The sequence below is a fragment of the Canis aureus genome, chromosome 38 (assembly GCF_053574225.1).
Source record: "Canis aureus isolate CA01 chromosome 38, VMU_Caureus_v.1.0, whole genome shotgun sequence".
NCBI lineage: Eukaryota > Metazoa > Chordata > Mammalia > Carnivora > Canidae > Canis > Canis aureus.
Window position 1 is genome coordinate 22,198,065 of NC_135648.1, and position 27,080 is coordinate 22,225,144.

Sequence of the window (27,080 nt, forward strand, 5' to 3'; positions counted from 1 at the left end):
GAGGAACGAAACCCAACGCCCAGTCAGGGTAGAGCAGGGCTTCACTGGATGCCTCCCTCGTCAAAACGAGGCCTGGACAGTTCCATCCTTTCTGCAGATGACTCTGTGGCTGGGGCTGATCTGTCATTTCTTGGACTTGTCACTCGCAGCTTTAGTTATCAGCTGAGAATGACCCCTGCCCTCCCTCGTTCCTCCCTCCTCCCTTTCAGTGTGGACTGGGACTGGCAGTGACATTTAAGAGCCAAGCAGGGAAGGCACCTGACCTTGGGGAGGAATGTGGGAAATGTCTGAAGCCTGGAGCAGCTACCCCCCACCTGGGGCCCAGGAATGCGGCCCCCAAGGGAGGTGTGTGTGTGTGTGTGTGTGTGTGTGTGTGTGTGTGGTTGAAGAGAAGGGGGGTGCGGGGGCCCAGCATTGCTCAAGTGTTGGGTGGCCCTGTAAGGTCACCTGCTGAAACTCCTATAGGGTTCCAGAGGGGGAGGATGAATTAAGTGCTCCTCTCCTGGAGGCGCCAGCATGGCACTCTCTCTGATCCAGGTGCAGAGTGGTCCCTGACTCCCAGGGCCCCCTGGAGCCCAAGGCCACAAATACAGCTGCAATTTGTGACTTCTCAGACCCACAGAACCACAGAATGTCAGAGCCCTTTGAAATGAGCAGCTGCCGCATCCATCTCCCATTACAGATGTGGGAACTGAGGCCAGAGAGGGAATAGGAAATTGGCCACAGGTGTGATTATGGGCCAGGACTCAGGAGTGAGTCCCTCCTCCTCTCACTAGGAACAGTCAGGAGGCACCCCCCCCCCAAGGTCCTACAGGGCTCCTGCTGGGAAGCCAGGGCCTTCTGTGAGTGCCTGTAATTGCCAGGGTGGGGAGTTGCAGCCACAGGGGGTAGATCGAGGGCCTCACTGAGGCTCCTGGCTCCTGGTGAGCTAGTGATCTGTGCTGGGGCTGATAAGGTCCAGGTAACTCCAGCAGACGCTCCTCTTGGGACTGAACCCTGAGAACTGGGGGAGTATGGACTCTGCTGCCCTCTCGTGGCCACACCGGGCCTGCCTGCTGCTGTCCTGGCTTCCAGCTGCTGGTCTTGAAGCTTCTGGCATCTCTCTCCCAATCCCCTCCCCCTGGAAAGTGCTCTGGTGGCTGGACAGGGTGGCATCATCTCACTTCCCTATCACAGAGGCCACAGCTTTGTCTGCACAAAGCAGGACGGGAAGAGTGCATGATGGTTTGTTTAGTGTGGGATCCTGGAAGAAGGTGGCCTCAGGCCAACAGGGGAGGCCCAGTCTGTTACCCAGAATCCCTGGATGCAAGGAGAGACCCGGTGGTTTCCACGGAGATGACCCCATCAACCAACACTAGACAGGATGCTTTGAAAATTTAGAGGATATTTATTTTTCAGGAAGGTCCACCATGGCTGACAGGCACGACCATTCACCGCTCTAGGGGATTTCTCTTTCATTCTGCGAGAAATGCCCTCTGTTCTTGGAAGTGCCCGTGGGAAGAAGGCTGGGATGTGAAGAGAAACCATACACAACACTCCAGAGCCTTAAAAAAATAAAGCAACAAACAACTTCCTCCACACAAATACACACATACAAAATAAATAGATGTATAAAAGAGAGGCTACGCTCCTCCCATCCTGGTTGAGGGGCTGCTTTGGGAGTGTGGGGCTGGGTGGCTTTGCCCCGTTTCCCCCAGCCAGGATTATCCAGAGGCGAAATGGTATGGAAGTGCCGGACAGCCAAGAATAAGCCCTGGCTTCCGGGAGAGGATGGGGGCAGGCCCTCTCCCTGGAGCTCAGTGGGGATCAGGTACAAAGGAACAAATAAATAAATAAATAGAATCCAACATGCTCCCAGAGGCCTAAGGGCTTAGGCTGAGGCTCAGGGGCCCCTGGGGCCTGTTTCCCTGAAAAGAGCAGATCCAGTGACAGGCAGAAAGAATCACAGGGAAAACACAAGTCCAAAAAGCCACACCCCACCTGGCCTCCAGAGCCCGCATCCTTCGTATCCTGGGAAAGGCCCAGCCCAGAAGTGAACCTCAAACCAGCTCTGGAAGGAGGGATGGACTGAGCAGGTGCCCGGAGGCTGGTGGGGGGGCCTACCCTCTGCCCCTGGCATTCTCTGAGGCCAGCAGAGCCTTGCCCCCACCGCTGCCCTCTGACTTCACCCTGACCCTCTCCGCAGGAGGGAACTGTAGAGCTTCCAGGTTGGGCTCTTCCCTAGAAGGGTCGAGGGCTGGGGCAGGGCCCTCTCCTGCGCCTATTCCTACTGGCTTTCCTGACTTGCCGCATCCTGAGTCAGCTGGGAGAAGTCCTTGTGTGACTGGAAGTAATCAGAACAGCTCATCCCAGTGTCCTTCTCTGCTCCGTTTGGCCACAGATGTCCCCACGGTCTCCGGGCAGGGCTGCACTCGAAGCTCCCCTCAGGCCAGCAGGGAGAAGGCGTCAGACAGAAGCAACAGAGAAGGGGGCAGGAGCCGCTGGAATGGACAGTTTGGGCAAGAGGCCAAACCAGACACATGAAGAAGTCCAAGGGACTTGGGAATCCCAGGGTCCCTCCTGGAGAAGCATAGCCACCTCAGGGCCAGGGAGAACACGGGGCAGGGGTGGGCTGGCCGCTCAGCTGGGCAGCAGCACGTGCTCCAGGAGGTAGGTGAGGGAGTCCCAGTGCTTCCAGAGGAGGAAGAGGACGAGGACCAGGAGGGCGGTGCTGGTGATGCGCAGGCGCGTCTTCATGAGGGGCGTGATGAAGTTGGCGATGGTGGACACGAACACCAGCAGCACGGCCATGAGCGCCAGGATCACGTTGATGAACTTGCCCAGCAGGGCCCGCGCATTGGCATTCTCCACACCTTCTAGCTGTACCACCTGCTGCTGCTGTTGCTGCAGCTCCAGCTTGGTGACCCGGGTCAGGCAGGACTCCACAGCCTCCTGCAGGGGTGGGCAAGCAGGAGCTCAGGGTGGGCCGGCTCCCCCAGGCCGTCCCTACCTGCCCCCCAGAGAAGGTGACAGTGCACAGGGGGCCCCTGACAAAGGTCAGGCAGGGACAGGCGGATCAGCCGTGGCTGGGGCCAGTCCTCTAATTACAACTATTTGGGGGATGGCAGGAAATCAGAGTGGCGAGGGGTGTGTGTGGTGTGCACAAGGAGATGGGGCGCAACTGGCTCAATCCCGGGAGCTTCCTTTCTGGGCAGTCTAGGCCCTGGAAATCCCAACGATTCGCTGGCAAGGCTGCCGTCAAAGAGCTTTGTGCAAAGGCTCGCACAAAGCCAGCCTGGGCCCACCTTGCTCCACTCTCCGCCCTGCCCCGCGCGTCCTCTCCATCCGCAGCCCATCCACCCAGCCTGTGTCCATCGGCCCCACTGGGTAAAGCCCTTGGTCTCCGGCTGCAGCCAGCTCTCTCAGCATGTCTGGGCACCCCCCAGGGTTGGTCTCTGGTCATACCTGGATGTCCCGTGCCCTCTCGTAGGACTGATAGGCCACCTTCTCCTCCATGCTGGCCAGCTCCTGCTTCAGGTTGGTCATCTCATTCTGGTGAAGCTCGGTCAGGTCATTGAGCTGCTCCTCTAGCCTCTCATACCTGGCAGGGGGCAATGAGTGGCACCAGTCTTGGCCCCCTCACCTCCCTTCTCTCCCCAGAATCAACTTCATTTCTCAACCCGCCCAACACACGTGTTCTGCCCCATGCCAGTTTTAACAGCAAGGACAACAAAAGTTACTATATACACAGCCCTGCCTCTGTGCTGGCACTGTGCCAAGACTCCACCCACATCATCTCGGAGATCTTTACCACCCTCAACTCCACGAGGTAAATCCTAGTGTCATCCCAGAGAAGACTGAGACAGCGAGAGGTTAAGGAACCTGCCTAAGATCACACAGCTCATGAATGGAGGAGTCAGGGATTCAGGGACTTCAACGTGAGCCTCTGAGCCCTGGACTGAGATGCTCTCCTGGGCACCAGGGATATGGTGATACAGAGACACGATTCCTATTGTGCAGGCACAACATCTCTTACACGGGGTAGTTAGTTTACAGGCAGGGTGTCCCCTTAAGTTCCCAAACCTTCTTCATGTATATAAGGAAGAAAAAGGAAAAGTGCTAATTAGGGAAAAGATCGCCAAGAATCCCGGAGAGCAAATGCCAAATCCCACGTGAGAGGCATCCAGCAAAAGGGCGGAGGGGGCAGAGGGGAAGGAGGGACCAGAGACTCCAGCTTCAGTCCAATGTGTGAACGGACTGTGCCAGCAGTTTATATACTTTGATGTTACAGATTTGGACTCATTTAGCCCTCATTAACCCTAGGAGGAAGGATTCGTGTTATTTCCAGTGTATAGACAAGGAGACCAAGTGTGGGGAGCATTAACTACTTTGCTCAACATAAATAGTAGAGCTAGGAGTGGGTGGGTGGGTGGTGGAGAGACACAACTGGTGTGGCTTAGCCAGTTAAGCACTTGCATTTGGTCAGGTCATGATCCCAGGGTTCTGGGTTTGAGCCCAGGACCTCTCTCTGCCTCTGCCCCTCCCCCTGCTCATGTGCTCTCTCTCTCTCTCTCTCTCTCTCTCTTCTCTCTCTCAAATAAATAAACAAAATCTTAAAGGAAAAAAATAGAGTCAGGGTTTGAACCCAGGTACTTGGCTCCAGAGTCTGTGCTCTTTAGTCTTTCCAGATGAGAGGCCACATAGCTGGTTCCTGCCTCAGTTTCCCCTGCTGTACACGGAGCCCATAACCATCAAGGAGGGATGCTGGAAGCTCCTGAGACAGGCCGCACCTTCTCTGCATAAGCAGGTCCCACAACCCTATCTTCCAGTTGCTCCTACCAGCCTGGAGGCAGGCGTCCTGGGGCCTCCCCTGGCTCTGTCCAGCAGCCTCAGGCCCTTCTGCGTGCACGTCCCTGTGCTTCCGCAGCCCAGAGTCTGACCAGGGTGCCGTGGCCTCAGGCCGGGCTGGCGGGGCAGCAGCGTGGCTGAGGGTGGGCCTACCTGTAGCGTTCCTCCTGCAGGCACTGGGTCATGTAGGTGTAGTCCCGCTGCAGCTGAGCCTTCAGGTCCTCCATCGAGTCCTCCAGGTGGGACTGCCCCTCCTTGATCTCGCGCAGCTCCTCTAGCAGAGCGTCCAGGTTTCCGGGGGCCCCGTACAGCGCGCTGGACTTGGGGCTTCCGAGCGCCCCAGCTGGTCCAGCGCCGGAGTTGCTGCCCGCCCCGGCCGAGCTGGCGCTGGCGCTGGAGCACTCGTCGTCGCTGCCGTACTTGGGGCTGGACACGAGGGTGGCGCTGCCACTCAGCGCCCGTGCCGCCTCCTCAGGGGGCCCGTCTTCCAGAGGGTCCTTCAAGTGGGCGATGTTGTCGGCGCTGCCAAACTTGTTGCGGATGAGGCTGGCAAACTCCCGGGGCTTGGACACCACGGCGGTGTGGGTGGCCTGCGAGAGGCCCGAGAGGCTGCCCTTGACACCCTCCACCACGCCACCCCCAAAGCCACTGATGCCCGCACGCACGTTGGCACCCACGTCCTTCAGCCCCTGCTGCATGTCCCGCAGCACGTCCTTGGGCTGCCGCGAGGGCCCATTCTGCTCAATCTCCTTCAGCCGCCGGCGGTAGTGCTCCAGCTTCTTATGCAGCTGCGCAATGGTCTGGGCTGACTTCTGGTTCTTCTTCTCGAACACTTGCTTGATGCGTGACACCTGCTGCTTGTCCGCATTGTTGGCCAGCTTCAGGTACTCGGCCACGTTGTCGTCCCTCGCCTCCTGCTCGATCTTGATCTGCTCGGTGATCTTCAGGATCTTCTGGTGCAGGTGGTCAATGGCAGCCTTGGTCCGCTGGGGGTCTGGGGCCCCATCTGGCACATCCAGGCTGATGGGACCATCAGTGTCACCGTGGCTAGGGCCTCCGGGGAGGCTCAGGGCTCCGAGGTCTCCCTTGTCGACCTGGGGAAGAAGGCAGGCATGGTTCAAACATGAAACCACGGGAGGGAACACAGCAGGATTCTCTCATGTGTCCGTGGACACCCCTGGACTTGGTTTCTCTGCCTGGAAGACAGTGCAGGATGAATAGGAAGCTTCAAGGCAAGAGTCCAAAATAACAACCACCACCACCATAGGATTCCTTTTACGAGTACCTTTTTTTAAAAAGCAAGATTTTATTTCTAAGTAATCTCTACACCCAACGTGGGGTTCGAACGCACAGTTCTGAGATCAAGAGTTCCATGCTCCAACAACGGAGCCGGCCGGGTGCCCCTACAGGTGCCATCTCGAAGGGCCCTCACGTCTGTGATCTACCTAAATCCTCACAACACCCCTGAAATGCAGTCAAGGTAGATCTATCCCTCCTTCGGCCCAGAGAGTTCAAATAGTTGCTCAGGGACATACAGCTATGAAAAATGGAACCTCTGGCCCAGAACTCTTGATGCTCCATCACACGGACCGAGCCGATCCGAGGCTTCAATGGAGTCATGAGATTGATTTCTTAGGGATGAGACAAGTTGTCCCTCTGGACTCAACCTCTCCAAAAGCCTCCTGCCTTGAGCAGGCCTCTCCCTCTGAAGCCCATACTTTAGCCCCATGCAGGCGCAGGAAGCCTCGCCACCCTCCCCACCCCGGCTTCCCTAATGCAGTTCAGCAGGTCACCTGCCTCTGCTGACACCCCACCCAGCCCGTCCATCACCTTCCAGCTGTCTCCAGTTGTTGGCAATCTCTTCCGCTTCATGATGGTGGGGGCACCCGGCCCTGCTTGGTCTCCCAGATGCAGGAGAAGAGCACGCCCCCACCAGCCCTGCTGACCAGGGCCCGAGGAAGCAGGGACTAGTCTGGGGGGCCTGAGGGTACCAGGGCCCAGCTCAGAGGGGGCAAGTGTGCAGGAAGGAGAGGATAGTCCCTTTGCACACCAGTAAGCAGGCGTCCCAAGTACATCAGGGTGGTACAGAGAAGAGAGGCTGAGAAAGGATGGGGCTGGTGGGGAGAAAGGAAAGAGAGGTCGCAGGAGATAGGAAAGATGGGAAACGGGGGTCAGATGAAAGCGGGTGGGCCCGAGTCCAGCTGTCCCACAGCCGGCTCCCCCTGAGCTGCTGAGGAGCTCTCTGTCCGCAGCTGGGTCCCCAGTGTCTTATCGCCATGCAAGAACGGAAGCAGCAGGAAATGGCTCAACCCCATGTATTTTTACACACAGCACACCCCAGTACGGCCGGTCGGATCATTCGCTCTCGGTGTGTGGGGGGCGGGATGAGGTATGTGTGGGGGAAGGGGTTCAACACAAAGAAAGAGCCCGATCACACACACCGGAACCGGAAGCAGCCTGTGCCAATTACAGGCAGAAGTCACTGGACTCCGCTTCTGCCGAGGTGCAGTTATTGGAAAACACTACTGAGAACAGAAGCCCTGCCAAAGCCAGGAGCCAGGGGACGGTGCTCCTCTGTGGGCTTCCTCTGGGGCCTTTTCAAGTCACAGCTCCTCTGGGGATACTGGGGACAACGCCAATCCCTTCTCCAATCTCTCCCCGCACGTCTGCCCTGGGTCTCCCTTGGTGTCCCCTGGCCCTCCCTCTAGGCGCTCATACCTTCAGGATCTGGCTCCTCCAATTTTCTGACGTTGTATACCAGAGGAGCCAATTCCACAGTCTACTTTAGATGGTCTGTCCTGGGACGTCTGGGTTGCTCAGCGGCTGAGCATCTGCCTTCAGCTCAGGGCATGATCCTGGGGTCCTGGGATTGAGTCCCCCATTGTGCTCCCTGCATGGAGCCTGCTACTCCTTCTGCCTGTGTCTCTGCCTCTTTCTGTGTGTCTCTCATGAATGAATGAATGAATAAATAAATGAATGAATGAATGAATAAATAAACTGTCCCGAAGTCTGTCACACTAGTTTGACTTATTTAAACCCCTTTCTTTTTTTTTTTTTTTTTTTTAAGATTTTATTTATTTATTCATGAGAGATGCAGAGAGAGAGGCAGAGACACAACATAGGTTGAGGGAGAAGCAGGCTCCATGCAGGGAGCTTGACATGGGACTCGATCCCGGGTCTCCAGGATCATGCACTGGGCTAAAGGCGGCACTAAACCGCTGGCCACCCAGGCTGCCCTAAACCCCTTTATCCTGTGCTATTCCTGTAGTGATGACAAGACAGCCTATCTCTCCATTGCCCTGACTCTCAGTATCCCCACCTGAGAAATGGGGAGATACTCTCAGGTCTTTGTGAGGATTACACATGATGTCTAGCAAGCACTTAGCCCAGGGACAGAGGGACATACAGAACGCACTCACAAATGCTGTCTGGATCTAGGCAGCACAATTTGGGGTGGGGAGGGTGGGAAATGAATTTTAATTAAGAGATTATACCAACCAATTCACTCAATATTGATACCACAGCATAGATATTGAACAAAAAATTAAATTCTCTAGGAACACGTGACTTTTTTTGAGAGGAGAGCACTTGTAAGCGAGCAGTGGGGGGTGGGGGGAGAGGGAGGGGCAGAGAGAATCTTAAGCAGGCTCCGTGCTCAGCACAGAGCCCAACACAGGGCTTGATCCCACGACCCTATGATCATGACCTGAGCTGAAATTAAGAGTCAGACACTCAACTGACTGAGCCCCCCAGGTGCCCAGACTTTTAAGATTAAATAATCTGGTCCTCTTTTAAGGCCACTGTGCTTCTAAAGAGGCTCAATTCTCTTTTGCCTTCTTTGTGGGAGACAAAACGTCCAAAAAGTGAATTTTTGGGTCTGGCTGAAAGCTGGCTTGATGCTTGGAGCTAGGCAGTTTGCTGTCTCTGTACAGAGACATCTGTTGCAAGGACTGGGAGGGGTGTGGGAGGAGCTAATGAGACAAGGGATGCCATGAAAAGTAGAAGTGCTTTAGGACTCCGAGGGTGTATAAAATAGCAACTCTCCCCCTATCTTGGCTTTCCTCTGGCAGCTTGGTGTGTCTCCTCCCGTGATTTAGAGTGTGTCTAGCTTACAAATGGGAAGGCAGAGTGGAAGCCAGCTATGAAATACCCATGAATGGGAGGACAACAGACATTCCTGGGAAAATGCACTGGGGCCTGATGAGCGGCTGGAGTGGCCCGCGACTGGGGTCCTGGCCCCCTCATCTGCCCTTTTTCCCTGTCCTGGGACCCAGACTCGAGCCTGAGGGTCCCATAGCAGGACACCAGCTCCTTCCTGCCACTCCACTGGCATCGATCACACCTAGATCCTGTTGGGCACCCCCAGTCACAGAACACCTCCACTCTCCCTCCTCCTCCACGGAGGAAGGCACATGTTGGAGGTGGAGGAAGGTGGAGAGTTCTCCATGCTCCCCATCCCCCCGACAGTAGGAGGGCCCTTTCAGGACTGGACAGAGACCGTTATTAAGGGACAGAAAATAAAGGAGGTGACTGACAGCAGGCAGAAGTATATAAAGAGGAAGAATACTTTGAGAAAGGAAGAAAAGTCAAGCATAAGATGAAAAAGTATGATGGATGGAAAAAGCAGAAGAGGAGAAACAGATTTGGGGGGGAAAAAAAGCACACACACACAAAACACAAAGCACAAAGAAAAGCAATAAGATTGCAGGATTATTTACAATAGCCAAGGATGAAAGCAGCCCCAGTGTCCACGGACCAACGGATGGATGAAGAAGCAGCGGTTTATGTACACAATGGAATATTGCTCAGCCATAAAGAAGAATGAAACCTTTGGCGTCTGGGTGGCTCAGTGGTTGAGTGTCTGCCTTTGGCTCAGGGCGTGATCCTGGGGTCCTGGGATCGAGTCCCACATTGGCCTTTTGTAGGGAGCCTGCTTCTCCCTCTGCCTCTGTCTCTGCCTCTGTCTCTGTGTCTCTCATGAATAAATAAATAAATAAAATCTTTAAAAAAAAAAAAAAGAAGAAGAGTGAAACCTTGCCATTTGCAATGCCACGGATGGATCTAGAGAGTATAATGCCAGGAGAAGTCAGTCAGTCAGAGAAAGACAGGTACTGTATGGGGCAGCCTTGGTGGCTCAGCGGTTTGGCGCCGTCTTCGGCCCAGGGCATGATCCTGGAGACCTGGGATCAAGTCCCACGTCGGGCTTCCTGCATGGAGCCTGCTTCTCCCTCTGCTTGTGTCTCTGCCTCTCTCTCTTTCTCTCTGTCTCTCATGAATAAATAAATAAAATCTTAAAAAAAAAAAAAAGACAGGTACTATATGATTTCACTCACACGTGGAATTTAAGAAACAAAACAAATAAAGCAAAAAAGAGACAAACAAAAACACAGACTCCTAAATACAGAGAACAGACTTGTGGTTGCCAGAGGGGGAGGGTGGAAGGGAATGGGGGACACAGGTGAAGGGGACAAAGAGTACACATATCATGATGAGCACTGAATCATGTATAGAGTTGAATCATTACTTTATACACCTGAAACTAATACAACACTGTGCGATCATCACACTTCAACCAAAAATAAAAAGAACAGCACAGAGACAGGGCAGAGGGCCTATGCAGGGTGATGGAAAGAGCACCAAATTTGGAGTCAGACATGGATTTAGACCCTAGCTCCATCCCTCCCAAGCTATGTGCCCTTGGGTAGGTCACTAAGTTTTCTGGGACTCCCTCTTCTCATCTGAAAAAGGGAGGTAACCCCACCTCCCTCCAAGGGTTGTCAGGAGGATAAAATCAGACTCTGAGAGTCTACTGGAGACTCTCTCTCTCCCTCTGCCTCTGTCCCTGCCCCCTACTCACACACTCTCTCTCTAAAATAAATAAATCTCAAAAAACATAAACACGTAAAAATTTTTTTTAAATGAGTGTGCCAGGGCAGCCTGGATGGCTCAGCGGTTTAGCGCCGCCTTCAGCCCAGGGCCTGATCCTGGAGACCCGGGATCGAGTCCCACGTCGGGCTCCCTGCATGGAGCCTGCTTCTCCCTCTGCCTGTGTCTCTCTCTCTCTCTCTCTCATGAATAAATAAAAATCTCAAAAAAAAAAAATGAGTGTTCCAACAAGTGCTTATATACAGATGCTCGTAGTAGCACTTCTCACAATAGCTGAAGGGTGGACACAACTCAGATGTCTATTAGCCAATGAACAGGCCAACAACACTGGTATATCCATACAGTGGAGTATCATTTGATCATGAAAGGAACGAAGTACAACGGTTACATACTACAGTGTGGATGAACTCTGAGAGTATCACACTAAGCAAAAGAAGCCAGGTACAAATGGTCACTTTCTGAAAGACTCCATTGATATGAAATGTCCAGAATGGTTATATCCATAGAGACAGAAGGCAGATTAGTGGTGGCCAGGGGCTGGGGGTGGGGGAGGAGTGGGGAGTGGCTGATAAACGGATCTGGGTTTCCTTTGGGGGTGATGACGATCTTCTGGAACTAGACAGAGGGGGTAGATTGTAAAACCTGGATGTGGAAGGTGAGGGGTCCTCCAACTGCCAGCTCTGGCCACAGCTCCAACTAAGGTGCTGTCGCAGGGTGGGTCTGTGAAAGGGTGTCTGGGTCCTCCATCTTACCCTCTCATTTTCTTTTTTTTTTCCTTTTTTTTTTTAAATTTACGATAGTCACAGAGAGAGAGAGAGAGGCAGAGACACAGGCAGAGGGAGAAGCAGGCTCCATGCAGAGAGCCCGACGTGGGATTCGATCCCGGGTCTCCAGGATCGCGCCCTGAGCCAAAGGCAGGCGCTAAACCGCTGCGCCACCCAGGGATCCCTCATTTCCAACAGAGTAAACGCTCTTTCTCACTCCCAACCTCCTGTCCTGGGACAGGGACGGATCACTCAACCCCTGGTCCCTAGTAGGCGGGAACTCCCTGGGTTCAGCTAGAGCACAGCAGCAAGTAGGCTGCAAAGGCACCACTGCTCCTCTCTCAGAACCATCACAGAGCTTCACTCGGCCCAGGCCACCCAGCCCTCTGCCCATGCCCAGCATCCAGCAACACACCTGGAGTTTGTGGCTTCTCCAGCCCCCTCTCCTGAAGTGCCTGCCCCAAGATTAACCTCTGTGCATGGACCAGGCAAGTTCTTACAAGAGGAGAACGCTGGAGGGAGAGCTGTGCTTCCTTCCATGATGCCATTCCCTCCCAGGGAAGGCATGTCATGCTCCCCGCTCACAGTCCCTACCAGCCAGGGCTGAGGTCACAGACCTCGTTCTAAACAGTGACTGAGGTCCAAGAAGTCCTGGTGAATGTTCTAGAAGAGCCAGAGATGGGATGTTGTCTAAAGTGTCCAGGGTCCAACTTTCTCTCTTCCTCTCCCTTGCTGCCTGAACCTGAGAGCTCCCCCTCCGCGTGGCCTCACGGAGCCTCAGACTCTCCTCCCTGCCCCCTTCTGGCAGTTATGAATGAAGCCGGATTAGGCACGTTGCCAGATTACAGGAGCTCCCGGCCCCCGGCTCCTGCGGGCCTCCCAGGCCTGAGCTCATGTCCTCTGTTAACCTGGGTCTGGACATGGGACAACGGCTCTCTCTTGCACACCAAGCAGCGTGGGGTCCGCGTGACTCAGTAGAGATGCTTCCATCTGCTGACTTCTGACCCCAGTGACTCTGATTTGAGCACCCCTCTCGGGATGGAGAACACTCAGGATCACTTCGCTACGAGTCCCCAGAGGGAAAGGGAGGCAAGCCAGGGCCAGGGTGGAAAGGAACATTGATGGCCGGCCTCCAATCCTTCTGCCTACAGAGGAAGTTTGACCTTATGGGGAAGCTGAGAGGGAGGGAACCTGACATTTCCCACACCAGCCTGATATTCCAGCCAGAGCTGGAGAGATGATCCCAACCGCTGGTCCTGGAGTCAGGGGCTACCCCAATTCTCCCAAACCAGCAGGCACAGCCTGTGGGGCTGCTGGCTCTTTCTCTTCCTGGTGGGGAAGTGAGGGCAAGTCTGAGTCTTGCTCAGTCTCAGCTCTGGACACACCATCACGGCTGACCCATGCACCCCCTGCCCCCATGCGGGAAAGGCTGGGGGGGCCAGAGGGGGGAGGTACTGGCCCACCCAGCGGTCCCACTGGTGCCTGGGAGCCTAAGCGGCTTTTCTCCAGAGGCAGGGAGGCAAATGCCGAGGCACTTACTGGAGTACACGTGGGGCGGTGTATACCCAGGTCTGTTCACTGGGGTACAGTGGGGTAAAAGACTCCTCCAGCAAGGCCCCAGCTACCACAAGGGGAACTCAAGGGGCAGGAGCCCGAGGGCCCCCGGCTCTTCTCACAGTGCCCCTTCCCCCCTGGCATGGCCTCAGAGGCTTTACAAGGAATTGCATGCTGCAACAAGGGATTCGAGGTGTGGAGCACAGACAGGGAAATGCACTCCTCATCCTTTCAGGCAGCACATGCAATCTCGAGGCAGCTGAGCCCTGGGGTGGAGGTTCCTCTAGGCCTCTGCCTGCAGCAGGCAGGTCCTCCCTCCCACCTGGCCCTCAGGCTTACCCTCTTCCCTCTATCGTCCCCTAGCCCTCCACTTTTCATCCCTTCTGACAGGCCCAGCCAATGGTTCTGGCCAAATCCATCCATTCCCCTCAGCTATTCATCCCCTGCCCTGCTGACAAAAATACCCTTTCCCACACAAATGTCCTGCACACTCCTATGCCTCCTCACATCCATGGGTTCCTGGGTGGGCCCAGAGCTACCCTCCAGCCTTGGAGCCTCCTCCGTTCTCCATCCTGCAAATTCTCCAAAAGCTCCAGGCACCCAGCACCTTGTTCCTTCTGAACTCTCTACTGTCCACCTGGGGTCAGTGCTCACCTGACCTTCATGCCCCTTCTGCCTGTCAATGTTTCTATGTAGACAGAAGCTCCTCTGGCTCCAAGAGAAGTGACACATGGCCACTGGTTTCCAGAGGCATCTGTGCCAGGGTTCACCCACGTTCCTGCACCGGACTTCCTGACCTAATCCCAGGGGCCCTCCTGCGACACTCCTCAGCCTAAGCCTGGAGGCCTGGTGTTTCCCTCCCTGCTCCCTGCTCCTGTCCACAGAGACTTCTCCGGAACAGAGACAGGGGGCCACACCTTGGGAAACCAGAGGGCAAGCCCAAGCCGCCTGGCTTTCTCCCAGCCCTGCCCAGTGAACTTCTCTCCTCCCGCCCACCAGTGGCCTCACCTGTGTGGATACCGTTTCCCAAAGCCGTGCTGGTGACAGGGTGCCAGGACCTCTGAGGCTCCAGCTTTCCACGGGCTGGGCCAGGCCGCCAGGGTCACAGTCCCTGGGCAGCACTGGGCTTGCCAAGGGAAGCCGGGGTCTGCGAGCAGGTGTGCCCAAGCTCCCAGGCTCTGCAGCCGCCATCTCCAGCCTGAGACCAGCCTGGGGATTAGGGGCGGATTGCTCTGGGAGATTTCCCCTCCCTGGGGCTCACGGGCTGCTCCTTCCCATCTGGGAGGAGACAGGCAGGATCACTGAGTAGACCCAGCTCAGATGAGTTGCCCCTCCCCCACCCTGCTCTGTCTCTCCCCATGTCCAGCTGTTGCCCCTGTGAGTTCAGTGTCTGTGAGGACACCCAGGTGTGATGGGCAGCAACTCCAGCCCCGGTGTGTATGGGGGTGCAGCACATGGGGACACATGTACCTGCACCACTCACCCAGCTGGCTGGGTACTCAGCTCATCCCCTCCCACCAGCAGAAGCCCTTCTCACAGAGCCACAGTCCCATGGACTCCCCTTCTTCACCTCCTAATGGAAGTAGGGCTCCCAGCCAGGCTTCCAGGATGGAGAGGTCTTGAAAGCCAAAACGGTTGGAGTCTGGAGGGTACTTCTTACCAGATCCTAACAGCCAGCTCAGCCTGAAGCCCATACCTCTCTCCCTGCTGCCCTGCTCACCGACTTACGGCACCATCACCCAAGGCACCCTCCCTATCCAAGCACTCCCTGGGGAGTCAGAACTCAGCTAGCCTAACCCGGCGGGTGGCGGGGGACCCTCCTCTGCCCTCAGATATTCTTCCACAAATCTACTTTCTGCTCGGACACCACCACAACTACTTCTCCACGGGCTTCTGCTCCCCATTCCCTGCTCTCCTCCCTGCCCCACGCCCATCCCCCTCAGCATGGCCCAGGCAAAAACACCCAAGATCAAACAGATGGCAAACTCACAGCAGTTCTGTCCTCCTTGGACTTCATCTGGACAATCCCAGCAGGAAATCCTGTGAGTGGCCAGTAGAGGGGGCCAGAGGGCCACAGTTGAGGAGAGCAAGCCGGGTGCAGGGGAATGGGATGCCCAGCAGGGTTCAGGGCCAGGCTGGGTCTCTCTGGGAGGCTTCCGAAGCAGAATCACCAGAGACCCGATCTTGCACCTACTTGAGCCAGGCAAGGGACTCAGGGCTTAAATACTGAGGGTTCACACGTGGTTAGGGTGGTCCCAAGAAGGTGCAAAGAGATAAGAAGGGCCCAGGGCTATCTCTGGGGCCCAACGCCAGGGCATGCAGCCCAAAATACCAAAAGCAGGAGTCCCCACACCCTGTGCTCATGGAAACCTTACAAACACTAATGGTGGCCGATGACTTGGAGTTTGTGACCAAAGGAACCTAGCAAAAGCACTTCAACAGGTCCCAATTGTGGGGGCCAGCTCAGCCACATGCAGTCAGGGATATGAGGGTCAGAGAATACTTCCAGCAGCTCCAACACCTGCAAATGATCTCCCTCCTAATGTACTTGATTTTTACTTTATGCTTTGGCATAAAGCATAACTCTTTATGCTTTGGCATAAAGCATAACTCATAAAGCATTTACTTTATGTTTTGGCATAAAGCATAACTTTGGCATAAACACTGACCCTCCCTCAATATTTAGAATGACCAAATGGCCTATCTCATTGAGCTGCCACAGAAACAGTCTATCAGGGATGCCTGGGTGACTCAGTGGTTGAGCATCTGCCTTTGACTCAGGTCGTGATCCCGGAATCCAGGATCGAGTCCCACATCGGGCTCCTCCCATGGAGTCTGCTTCTCCCTCTGCCAATGTCTCTGCCTGTCTGTGTGTGTGTGTCTCTCAGGAATAAATAAATAAAACCTTAAAAAGAAAGAAAGAAAGAAAAAGAAGAAAGAAAAGAAAGAAAAGAAAGAAAAGAAAGAAAAGAAAGAAAGAAAGAAAGAAAGAAAGAAAGAAAGAAAGAAAGAAAGAGAGAGAAAAGAAAGAGTCCATCTATTGCAGCTCCGTCCACAGACACAGCCGGATCTTTTCATACTAAGACATGCTTCCCCTCCCAGAACTAATGACAATCCTACAAAATAATATCTAAAGCATAAAAAGGTAAAGCATATCGGGACCAAAATGTTTTTGCACTCAGTCTCAATGCAGGTTAGATAATAACATTTCGGCTACTTCTAAATTATTGTCAAAAGACTTTACCTTAAAAAAAAAAAAAAGACTTTACCTTTTTCTAAATCCATAGCAGCTCTTACTGATTTTTTTTTTCAGTATTTTGACTGTAAAGGTTTTGTTTTTTTAGGATTTTATTTATTTGTTCATGAGAGACATGGAGAGAGAGGCAGAGACACAAGCAGAGGGAGAAGCAGGCTCCACGCAGAGAGCCCAACGTGGGGCTCGATCCTGGGATGCCAGGATCGTGCCCTGGGCCGAAGGCAGGTGCTAAACCGCTGAGCCACCCAGGCGTCCCAAGATTTTATTTTTAAGTCCTCTCTATACCCAACAAGGGGCTCAGAGTCATAACCCCAAGATCAAGAGTTGCACGCTCCACCAAGCCAGCCAGGTGCCCCTGCAATAGTGTTCTAGCTACTTCAGAAATTTTGGTTGGAAAACATCTACGATAGTGTTCTAGCTACTTCAGAAATTTTGGTTGGAAAACATCTACAAAAAATTTAAAAAGCCGTAATTTTAAAGGCCTCATTTTTTTTTTTTTTTTATGATAGTCACCGAGAGAGAGAGAGAGAGAGAGAGAGAGAGAGAGAGGCAGAGACATAGGCAGAGGGAGAAGCAGGCTCCATGCACTGGGAGCCCGACGTGGGATTCGATCCTGGGTCTCCAGGATAGCACCCTGGGCCAAAGGCAGGCGCTAAACCGCTGCGCCACCCAGGGATCCCCTCATTTTTTTATATTATAGGTCAAGTCAAATTCAGCATAATGCCTAAAATACTTCAAAAAATGTTCATTGAATAAATGAAACAATTAAAAAAAAATCTCTCCTTTGCCTCCCTCCTTTCCAGGCTCCACCAAGCTAAGCTCTTCCACCTTTCCTTACAAGCAGAACAAAAGGAGGCTGTGGCAGCAGGAGACAGAGGTGGGGAAGAGGCTGAGTCAGCTAAGCTCTGGGTCCTTCTCAGTGGGTCTCACTCCCTGGACTGCCCAGGATCACAAAGGCTCTAAAGCACCAGAAAGAGGTTGAAAAGCCACATTGCACCACCAAAATGACCCAGAGGTCACCATACACAGGCTTCCGGTGTCTCCCCAATGGGAGGGTTCAGCTCCTCTGCTCCACGGACAACCCACCCATTAGCACAAACTGACCAGCAGGAAAAAGGGGTAGAGCTCAGGGGTGAACCAAGAGAAGAAACAAATAGAAACCAGGGGTAGGTCTGCCAGGAAAGCCAGAGGAGGAGAGATCCCTTTTCCTCTGGAGTCTCATCTTGTCTTTACATATGAAATGCTCCCTGACCTGCCAAGGACACAGGACTTCCTGCCCTGGGGGTGGGGAGGCCAGAGCCCAGGGAGTCGTGCTGTGGTAGGAAAGGTGATGGGAGCCCTGGATTTGTGTCTGAGTTCCGTACCTGCCATGGGACCTTGGTCAAGTCTCCATGGGCCCTGAGGCTCTGTGTCCCCAAATGCAGTGGGAGGCACATGTGAAGAGCAGGGAAGCCTGGGAAGGCCTGGATGAAGGGGAATGCATCACAGGAACACTCACCAAGGCTGGGCTCCGTAAGGGATGGCCAAGCTTTTCCGGGGCACAGCAGAGGGCCTGGAGCCCGAGGCCTGCCATAAACCCTCACCCTTCTGCCCACTAACTCTGGCCTCCACGGGCCCTTCCTCATGGCAGTCTGGCAGAGGAGGCCCTCGGGAACAAGAGTGGTACCATCAGGAGGCAGGAGCACCCAGCCCTGGACACTCTCCATAGCCAAGCCTCAGTTTTCCTGGCTGCAGAATGGTACATATGATCATGAGCTCCCCGGGCTATAGTGAGGATATGATGGGAACACGTCTGACACGTAGGTGTTACCGAACAAGATGACTCGCACTGAGGCTCCCTTGCCACATGTGTATGTCCATGCACACGCATACACACACCACAGTCGCTCCACACGGTGCTCGGGAGACCAGGCCTGGGACAGAGAGCCAGGACAGCAGCTGCCATCTGAAGCCAAGTGGATAGCGGCAGGTGGATGTGGAAGGGCTACAGTGGACACTCAAGTACTGCACGTGGAAAGGACACAAGCCACACAGCAGCCTCCTTCTGCAGAGAGAAGGTGGCTGCTGAGTGAATGCCACCACGCGTACTTGCTGCTAAGTCCTGGTGGCCTGCTGCCCTGCTCCCCCACGGCCGCCGCTGCTTCCCGCTTCCCTGGCTGGCAGAGACACAGGTCCCAAGTCAGCTCAGGCAGGGTAGCCCTGTGGCTCCCACTCACTCATGGGTGCAGGCAGCTGGGCTGGGGCAGGTGTCTCTGGTGGTACTTGCTCTACTTTCCCAGGTAGCCTGAGTCTGGGGTGACAGATGGGCTGCCACTGTCCTAGGAGGGGACACTGGATGGAAGCCCCACTCCTGCATAGGGCCAGCAGGGCCCCAGCTTCTCCGTAGCTACACTCCCCTGGATTTACACTCACCTCAGAATTCTTAAGCCAGGCCCCTTCTTTCTCTAGGAACCATATTTTTCTTGTTTCTTTCTTTGTCCTTGTTATGGTTCCTTTGCCCCCTCCCCTTTTGTCTTCCTAGTTACTCTTCTTTCTCTTGGGGAAAAAAAAAAAAGCACAAACCACATATTTTGAAGGACAGGAAACCTGAGAAGCCATCGCTTTAGGAACTCAGGACAGCTAAATTTAGTAGCTCAGAATAGAAGGTGAGGCCTTCAAAATCTCAGGTTCCAGGTGCACTGTGAAAATCTCCCAGTTAGGATCCCTCTGTGGGCGGCTGCCCCTTCTCTACTGCTCACCTCTGAGAAATGGGGCTTGGGGAAGGGGTCAGCATTCAGAGTCCCTCCACTAACACTGGCTTGTTGACCCCACTAGAAGGTGAATTTACTTAGAAATCATGTTGCCAAAGAGCCCTGCTTCCCTCCCCCCTCCCCCACTGAAAGGCAGGAGGGCAGGAAGATTCCTAGCCTTCAGGATGAACTACAGCAACCAAGGTGGGGAGGTTTCCTAGGAGCGGGTGAACAGGCTTGTCCCCAAGAGCATGAAAAGCAGGAAGCAAAGGCCAGAGTGAGGAAGACTGGAGGGTGAACAGCATGCACACACCAGGCCACGTTTCAGCTGCTTCCAAGGAGGGAGGAGGCCATCTCTGCCACTTCCTGCTCCTTTGCCCAGCTGATGCTGTGGACACCTCCTACAGGAAGCCTTCCATAGGCACAGTCATGAGCCAGGTGCCAAGCAGTGGAGAGAACCATTCATTCTGGTCATTTTTAGAAAAATCAAAATTGGGGACACCTGCCTGGGTGGCTCAGCAGTTGAGCATCTGCCTTTGGCTCAGGACATGATCACAGGGTCCTGGGATCAAGTCCCACTTGCATGGGGTTCCCCAAGGGGAGCCTGCTTCTCCCTCTGCCTATGTCTCTGCCTCTCTCTCTGTGTCTCTCATGAATAAATAAAATCTTAAAAGAAAAAAGGGAAAAATCAAAATTGGTGTCAGGTGGGTAGAAAAAGATGACCATTTCATAGCCACCCTATTGCCTTGGTGGTAGGGATACTGCGGACAGTTCCAGGAGAAAGTGACCCAGAGAAGAAGTAACATTTCCTTTTTGGACAGTTTTTAGGAAGCAGAGCACCCCCAACCCCACACTATTTGCCAAGAAAAATCTAGAATGATTCCTTTCTAAAAGCACAGGATGAAAAGGGAGAACGTTTGGGCTATCCTGCTGACTCCAGGGCTCCTCCTCACTTTCCGTGAGCTGCCCTGATTAAATGAGAAATGGATGTGATAGCACTCTGCAAGCTGCGGCATGCTGTTCAACTGAGTGCCTGAGCCAGCAAGGCTCAAAGGGACACGACCGGCAAGTCCTAGGGGTGTGCCCACCGTGCCATCGAGCCCCTGAGAAGTCAGTACACGGGCATGGGGCCCAGATCATATTTGGGTCTGAAGCTGCCTACTCAGGCAGTAAAGAAACCTTATATAATGAAGTTAATATTACAGAGCACTTGTCTTTCCAGGGCAGGGTTCACCTTTCCAGCCACCCAAAGGAGGTCATGGTATCACTTTGGATCTAACTGAGCTTCTGCTGAATTATTCACTAGTTATGGATACTAGCCCAGCTCTGGGGTCCCAGCAGTGGGCTCTCTGGAGAGGTGGGAAAGGATGCAGTGAGAACTTCCCAAATGCAGACTGGGGTGAACGTCCAAGAGGACAAAAGAAGCAGAGGCATGAGAGTCAGACTCTGGAGGATGCAGCAAACGGGCTGGGGGGTGCCAAGAACAGTCGGACATCCCAATATCCATCAGAGAGACAGAGGAAGGTTGGACAAGGCTACTGTTCCCCAAAACTTCACTCATTGCCTCCAGCCCCCACACGGCAGGGCAGGGGAGCCCTTGGTTCCTGGAGCCTAGACGGAATGCAGTAGGGTGTGTTTATTCACTTCTTCTGTTTCGGAGCCCTCTGCCCTGCGGGGTAGAAACAGAGAAAGCCCAGACAGGCCAGGAGAAGACAAAAGAGGCAGAGGAGGTGATCAGGTTGACGATACTACATTTCCATTGCCTCATCTGGCACCAGAGGGGACAGGGGTCGCGTTTCACATCTCAGGGATGTGGTGGATCCAGGGAGGAAGGTGCAGCAGTGGTTGGGGAGACCTGTGCCAGCTCCCATGACCCAAGCCCACATCACCAGGGCTGGCTCCTCGCCGTCTGGAACAGGATGACAGAGAGCTCCTGTTGCTGCTGTTAGGGGCTCTGGCGTAGGGCTGACACCCAAATCTTGAGCACACCTTCCACTGGGGTGCATCTCAGGGGGCTAAGGATCCCAAGGGAGGAAGGTGGGGACCTGAATGGAGTTTCCCACCTGTGTCTGGGCTGGCATCCACTCAGTCCCTAGGGGCTGCAGATACAAGGTCTCCCACAAGTGTTTCACCCGAGCTAAGACACAAGAGGGTTGAAAGTGCAAGACACTGGGTCTTGTTAGGTAACTTGGACGTGATCTCCCTTCACCACCCACCCCTGGAATTCACTACTTCCAGAAGCCAGGGCTGATCTGGAAAACAGTGGGAACTTTCCATCTGGAAATTAATGAGGCTCCTGGGTGGCTCAATCGGTTAATCGTCTGCCTTCAGCTCAGGTCATAATCCCAGGGTTCTGGGATCAAGTCCTGCATCAACTGCCTGCTCATCAGGGAGTCTGCTTCTCCCTCTACACCTCCCTCCTGCTTGTTCTCTCTCTTTCATATTCTGTCTCTCAAATAAATAAATAAAATGTTTTAAAAAGAAAGAAAGAAAGAAAGAAAGAAAGAAAGAAAGAAAGAAAGAAAGAAAGAAAGAAAGAGAAAGAAAGAAAGAAAGAAAGAAAGAAAGAAAGAAAGAAAGAAAGAAAGAAAGAAAGAGAAAGGAAGGAAGAAAGAAAGAAAGGAAGGAAGGAAGGAAGGAAGAAAGAAAGGAAGGAAGGAAGGAAGGAAGGAAGGAAGGAAGGAAGGAAGGAAGGAAGGAAGAAAAGAAAGAAAGAAAGAAAGGAAGGAAGGAAGGAAGGAAGGAAGGAAGGAAGGAAGGAAGGAAGGAAGAAAGAAAGAAAGAAAGAAAGAAAGAAAGAAAGAAAGAAAGAAAGAAAGAAAGAAAGAAAGAAAGAAAGAAAGAAAGAAAGTCAGTCGTGGGAAAAAAGATGAATAAAGGCTAATTCTAGAAGTCAGTGCCTCCTGGGACAACTAAGCAAGCCCACAATCCTATTCTAAAAGAGAAGGCTGTTGCTCATGAGCTCTGGGGTCAGAGCTTTAGGTAAGGAGCAGAGTTCCCACCTTTTAGCCCCTCTCCTGATTGGAGAAGACCTTAAAAGGCAAGAGGTTTCACCTGAACAGGAGGAACACACACTAAAAGAAGAATTTCTTGATTCGCCAGGTACCACAACATATACTGCTATGAGGGTCCCGAAGGACCCTGGCAAATAGGGTCTTTTAATCACCAAGACAAGGAACAAAGGTTCATGGCAAATCCCAGAGGTGCCCTGCATTGGCCTGGCAAACAGCTGGCGGCATGGGCAGCCTCAGGAGTCTTTTCTGAGGTTGTTAGGGCTGGTTGCCTCTGGTTCTCCCTCCACCTGAGGAGCCTTTCCATGCAGAGAGGAAGAAAAGGGAAGAGGGGAGGATGGGATCGGGTGGTTGTCCTCTCCCGCAAACGGGTGTGAGTTCAGGCTGGCACAGACCTGAGTGTGGACCTGAATGACTGAGCATGCAGAGTGGCACATGGCTCTGAAGATGGATGCATTTGTGTGGAAGGGCCGAGCGACCCCACTGGACCCTGGAGCACGGCCCTCTGGCCTCCTGGGTGCCCTGGCCTACAAGCTCAGACATATGAGGAGGCCCCACAGATGAATGATCTGGCCTCCCCTAGCTGTGCAGGGGCCATGGTTTGCAAACATCTCTCAGCAGAGCAGCCCCGCCCCCCTCTGACCCAGCAGACTCTCAGGCAAGAGCCTAGGGCTGAGGGTGACCCCTCACTTGCCATCCCTTGGAGTAAACAGGGGTGCTTACTCATGCCAGGGCAGAGGAGAAATCTTGTTGTCGACTAAGACTGGTGGAGGAGTACACTGAGGAACAGGATGCCCAGAGGCTGCTCTGGTTTAGGTAATGAGCAGATGAACGGATGAACGGGTTTCCCCGTCTGGAGCCTGGAGATAAGACCTCCCTAAGGCCACAGGAAATATCCAGTCATGACGTGATATCTCCACCCTCTGCACCTGGCGGTGTGCACCTGGCCCTCTCCCACCCTGACTGCCCTGGTTCAGCAGAAGTCCTGCCACTGAGCACCTCCATACTGGTCTCCTACAGCTCCTTGACCTCTCCTGGGAGCTCCAGGCTCCCACGGCATAGCTCCCTGTGTCCTCAGAGGGCACCACCCATACCACACAGAAGGGGAAGGGCAACCAGAGCAAGGTCAGGCGCCATCCTGGCAGAGCTGGCCACAAACCCCGCCTTCCTGCACTATTCCTCTGCCAAGACCCTCCAGCCGGGTGTACCTTGCACAAGCCCAGAAGAGGTGTGGGAGCTGCGGCAACAGCTGGGGACAAGTTTTGAATAAGGCCAAGAGGGAAGTATTGACCAAATCAGATGTGGAAGAAATGAGGAAAAGGAAATAAAAGTCTCTGACCCTTGCAGGGGCTAATCCACTCCCTGAAAGGCTGGCAGCAGGAAATGAAGGCAGGACAGGAAGAGTTATTAGGTTTCTCTTAGAGTACACATTTTCTAGGAACTGCTGCTCAGCAAAAAGAGACAGAGAGAGAGGGAGAGAAGGAGAAGAGGAGGGGGAAGGGAGAGAGAGAGAAAGATGAGTGGGAGAGGGTGACAGGGGGAGAAGTCATATACTGGGGATCCAGGTGGCCCAACTGCATTGCACCTGCACTCAGTGGTTCTTGCCGCAGCCCCCGGGACCCAGGATTCCCAGAAGTTAAGGCTGCCTGACGCACAGATGAAACCTAGATGTCACCTGTGTTCTCTATGCACCTGCCACTGCTCCAGTGCACCGACAATTCGTGACCATTTTTTTCCGCTTTATAGCTGTCAGGCAGAGAGAGTAGCTACCTTTCCCCGTGCTCTACAAATAGTAGAAAGCAGGAGGTGGGGCAGACATTGGCACTTGTTTTTGCTTTTATGGGGAAATCATTTAAGGCACGATGTCTCAAACAGTCACTGGATCTGGAGGAAACAAGTGACAGCCAAAGGATGTCAGCAAGGCTGAGCTGCTTCCTAGGACTCAGTCCCAACTGTCCCTCTCCTGCACCCCTGCGTCCTCAGGGCGCCAGGTCCCCTGCTCTCTTCGGGTGGGGGCTGGGTGAGCCTCTCCATGACAGCTGAGGAACTAGAGCTGCCTCCAGGCTGTTCCAGTAACTCAACCCCCGCCAGGGCCGCTCTGGTCCGAAAGCCAGCTGGTGAGTTCCAAACAATGGCAAGGGGTGTGGGTAGTGGGGGAGGCTTATGAATTAAAAATAGATGCTAGTAATCACCAGGGAGCTTGCAGAGAGCATGTGGAGCTGTGTTTACTAGAGAGAAGAATACCTCCTATTCATGCCCAGAGACTGAGGTGGAACCACCAGAGCATCTCACAGCAACCAATGGCCTCTGGGTCTGGGGGAGTCAGCTGACAGAACAGGCTTTCCTGATGGCTAGAAGACCCCTTTTCTCCTCAGGAGCCCTGCAGGGCCTCGCCTATCCCTGGCGGGACAGTTACAGGACAGGAGAGCTGGGTAACCGAAGGGGAATGGCACCCAAGTGATAACATCACCCTCTGGGGCCGAGACAAACCCGCACCCTGTGGCTACTGCATAAAAGGGTCCCTAGTGCTTTTAGTGACTCCGCGTCCATTTGGCCTGGGGAGCACGCTAGAATGTAGGGTCTGGTCTCCTCTCGGTGGGATTTAGTCTTCTCTCTGTGGGAAGTGGCTGGGTGTCCTCAGGCAAGCAGTCTCCTGATTTCTCGAGGCCTGTCTCTTCAGCTGGAAAATAGAGATAGTGCCTGCTCTGGCAGCTTCAAGGGGATTTTTTTTTTTAAGATTTTATTTATTTATTCATGAGAGACACAGAGAGAGAGAGGCAGAGACACAGGCAGGGGGAGAAGCAGCCTCCATGCAGGGAGCCCGACGTGGGACTCAATCCCATGTCTCCAGGATCACGCCCTGGGCTGAGCCACCCGGACTGCCCCACAGGGTTGTTGTTAACCAGGCAATAACACGGCAGAGTTGGGGAAAGCTGAAAGTTCTGATACGGATATAAGACGACCAAAGGAGCCACCCCTGTCCCCTGATCACCCTGAACCCAGGGCACTGTCCTCCCCGGCAGCTGGCCCAAGAGCGTCCAGCCCTGGCCTCCCACCAGCAGCAAGAGAACCCCGACCATCCCGGGGGCAGTGTGAAAACCAAGCACCAGCCACAGGCAAAAGCCTGAGGGAAGTTCCCCAGCTGACGTGCCTGTCCCCATGCCCTGGGCCCCCTGCATTCCCCGTCAGCAAACATCAACAAGTTTCACCAGTTTCTAACGGTGCCCGCCGCCCACCCGCTCCGTCTGCTCAGCCGCCAGAGAATACAAGGTTCACATTCCCTCCTCATAAAGCAGCTGTGCTTCCAGGGACCCATGGTTGACAGAACTGTTCTAATTTGATTTCTAAAGTGTTTTCACTGACTCAGCATGGAAAGGTGGGCCTGGCTGCAGTTGTATACCAAGCACTTGCTCACTACAGGCTGATAACTCAGCTCATTCTGCTGGGCCCCTCTGGGTCTCCACTCCACAAGGCCTTTCAGCCGACATATGCAGATCTCACTCTTGGAAAACACTCCCCACAGCTGAAACTATGCTTGCAAATGGTCCAGTGCCATCATTTTAAATCCTATTATACACTGAAAATCCCCAAATATATGTCTCCAGCTTGGATCTCTCCCCAGGACTCCACACACACATCTGATTGCTTCTTTGGCATTTCCACAAGCATGTGACATAGCCATCTCAAACATAACCCGTCCAAAACCTAGCTCTGATTTCTACCCCCCATGACCCCTGCCGGGTATCTGTTCCATTTGCCTGTTTTCCCAACTCAGTTAATGGCAATTTCTTCTTTCCAGCTGCCAGGCCAAAAGCCTGTGTGCCATCTTTGCCTGCTTCCTTTCTGTTATGCTCCACATCCATCAGAGATGGATGTAGCTCAAGCTCTGAAGTGAATCCAGGATCCAGCCCCTTCTCCCTACCTCTTGCTGCTCCCACCCAGCTGCAAGCCACCACCACCTCATGCCTGGAGGATTTCAACAGCTTCTTAGCTGGACTCCAGGTTCACACCCTGGCTCATAGCCTGTTCTCCACACAGCAGCCACAGTCATCTTAAAAGGTGTCACGCATCTGTACAAAAGCCTTCAAATGACTTCCTGTCTCAGTTGGGAAAAAAGTCAGAAGTCTTATTCCTGGCTGGTGAGGCCCTATGTGGTCCGCAGCTCTCCTCACCCACCCTTAAAAAACTGACAAAACCCAAAATCCCTCAGGCCAGTATGTGCTGTCCTTTCTCCCCAGATGAGCAACACATGCTGCTCCCACTGCCATCTCCTTGATCCACTGAAACCGGTTTCTTGCTGGTTACCAATGATCCCCACTGTTTGACACCACCTGCGTACATTTCTGATCCCTGATGGGACTGTCACTCCTGCTACACTTCACTCTGTTGATTACTTCCCTCCTCCTGAAAACTCCTTCCTCCTTTTGCTTCAGCGTCATCTCTCTCCAGGACAACTCCTACATGTCTGGCTCCTCTGTCCCTTATATGTTGGATCTGTCCTTGGCCTCCTGTTCACTCCATGTACGCCCTTCAAGGGTCTCTTCCATACCCTTGAGTTCAAGCTCAGTACTGATTCTCAGAGTGCCAGCCCAATCCAGATCTCTCCCCTGTGAACCTGACTGCCAGCTGGGGGTCTTCAGTCGGACAGCTCCCAAGGCACGTGGAACTCAATGTGTCCAAAAGTGAACTCATCACTTGTCTTCCAAAACCTGCTCCCACTCCTGTATTTCCTCAACTAGAGGATGTCCCGTCCCTCAAATTGGTGAGCCAGAAACCCTGGAATCATCCTCTACTCTTTCCCTCCCTTTAGCTTCCTCTTCGCTTTCTCGCTGGTCTATTGATTCCAACTTCTGAAAGCCTTCTGAATTTGTCTCCTTTCCATCCTCACTACAGCCTAGATGACTCCAGGAGCTCCAAAAACAGTTTCCTTGACTTCACTCTTGCTCCCTTTCCTAGTCTATCTTCCCAGTCCTACAGTGAGATCCAGAGGGACTGCCTCCCTCTGCTTCCTACCTAACACCCATGGCTTCACACTACCCTTGTGATCTGGGCT

The 27,080-nt window shown here is 53.6% G+C and overlaps 1 protein-coding gene across 4 annotated transcripts in view; it reads right to left on the reverse strand.

Annotated features, from left to right (window-relative positions):
• Positions 1 to 1,364: 1,364 nt before the first annotated feature.
• TMCC2 (transmembrane and coiled-coil domain family 2) overlaps positions 1,365 to 27,080 on the reverse strand; it is a 41,364-nt gene continuing 15,648 nt past the window's right edge. For 2 of the 4 annotated variants that reach the window (XM_077887094.1, XM_077887095.1), the window contains exons 3-5: positions 4,981 to 5,921; positions 3,445 to 3,580; positions 1,365 to 2,931 (exon numbers count right to left, since the gene is read on the reverse strand). In XM_077887094.1, the coding sequence (XP_077743220.1) occupies positions 2,620 to 2,931; positions 3,445 to 3,580; positions 4,981 to 5,921 (1,389 nt within the window). In that variant the 3' untranslated portion in view covers positions 1,365 to 2,619. Of the gene's footprint in view, positions 2,932 to 3,444; positions 3,581 to 4,980; positions 5,922 to 6,657; positions 7,083 to 15,021; positions 15,224 to 27,080 lie in introns of those variants that run through there. The other 2 variants (XM_077887097.1, XM_077887096.1) reach the window with 2 other exon arrangements.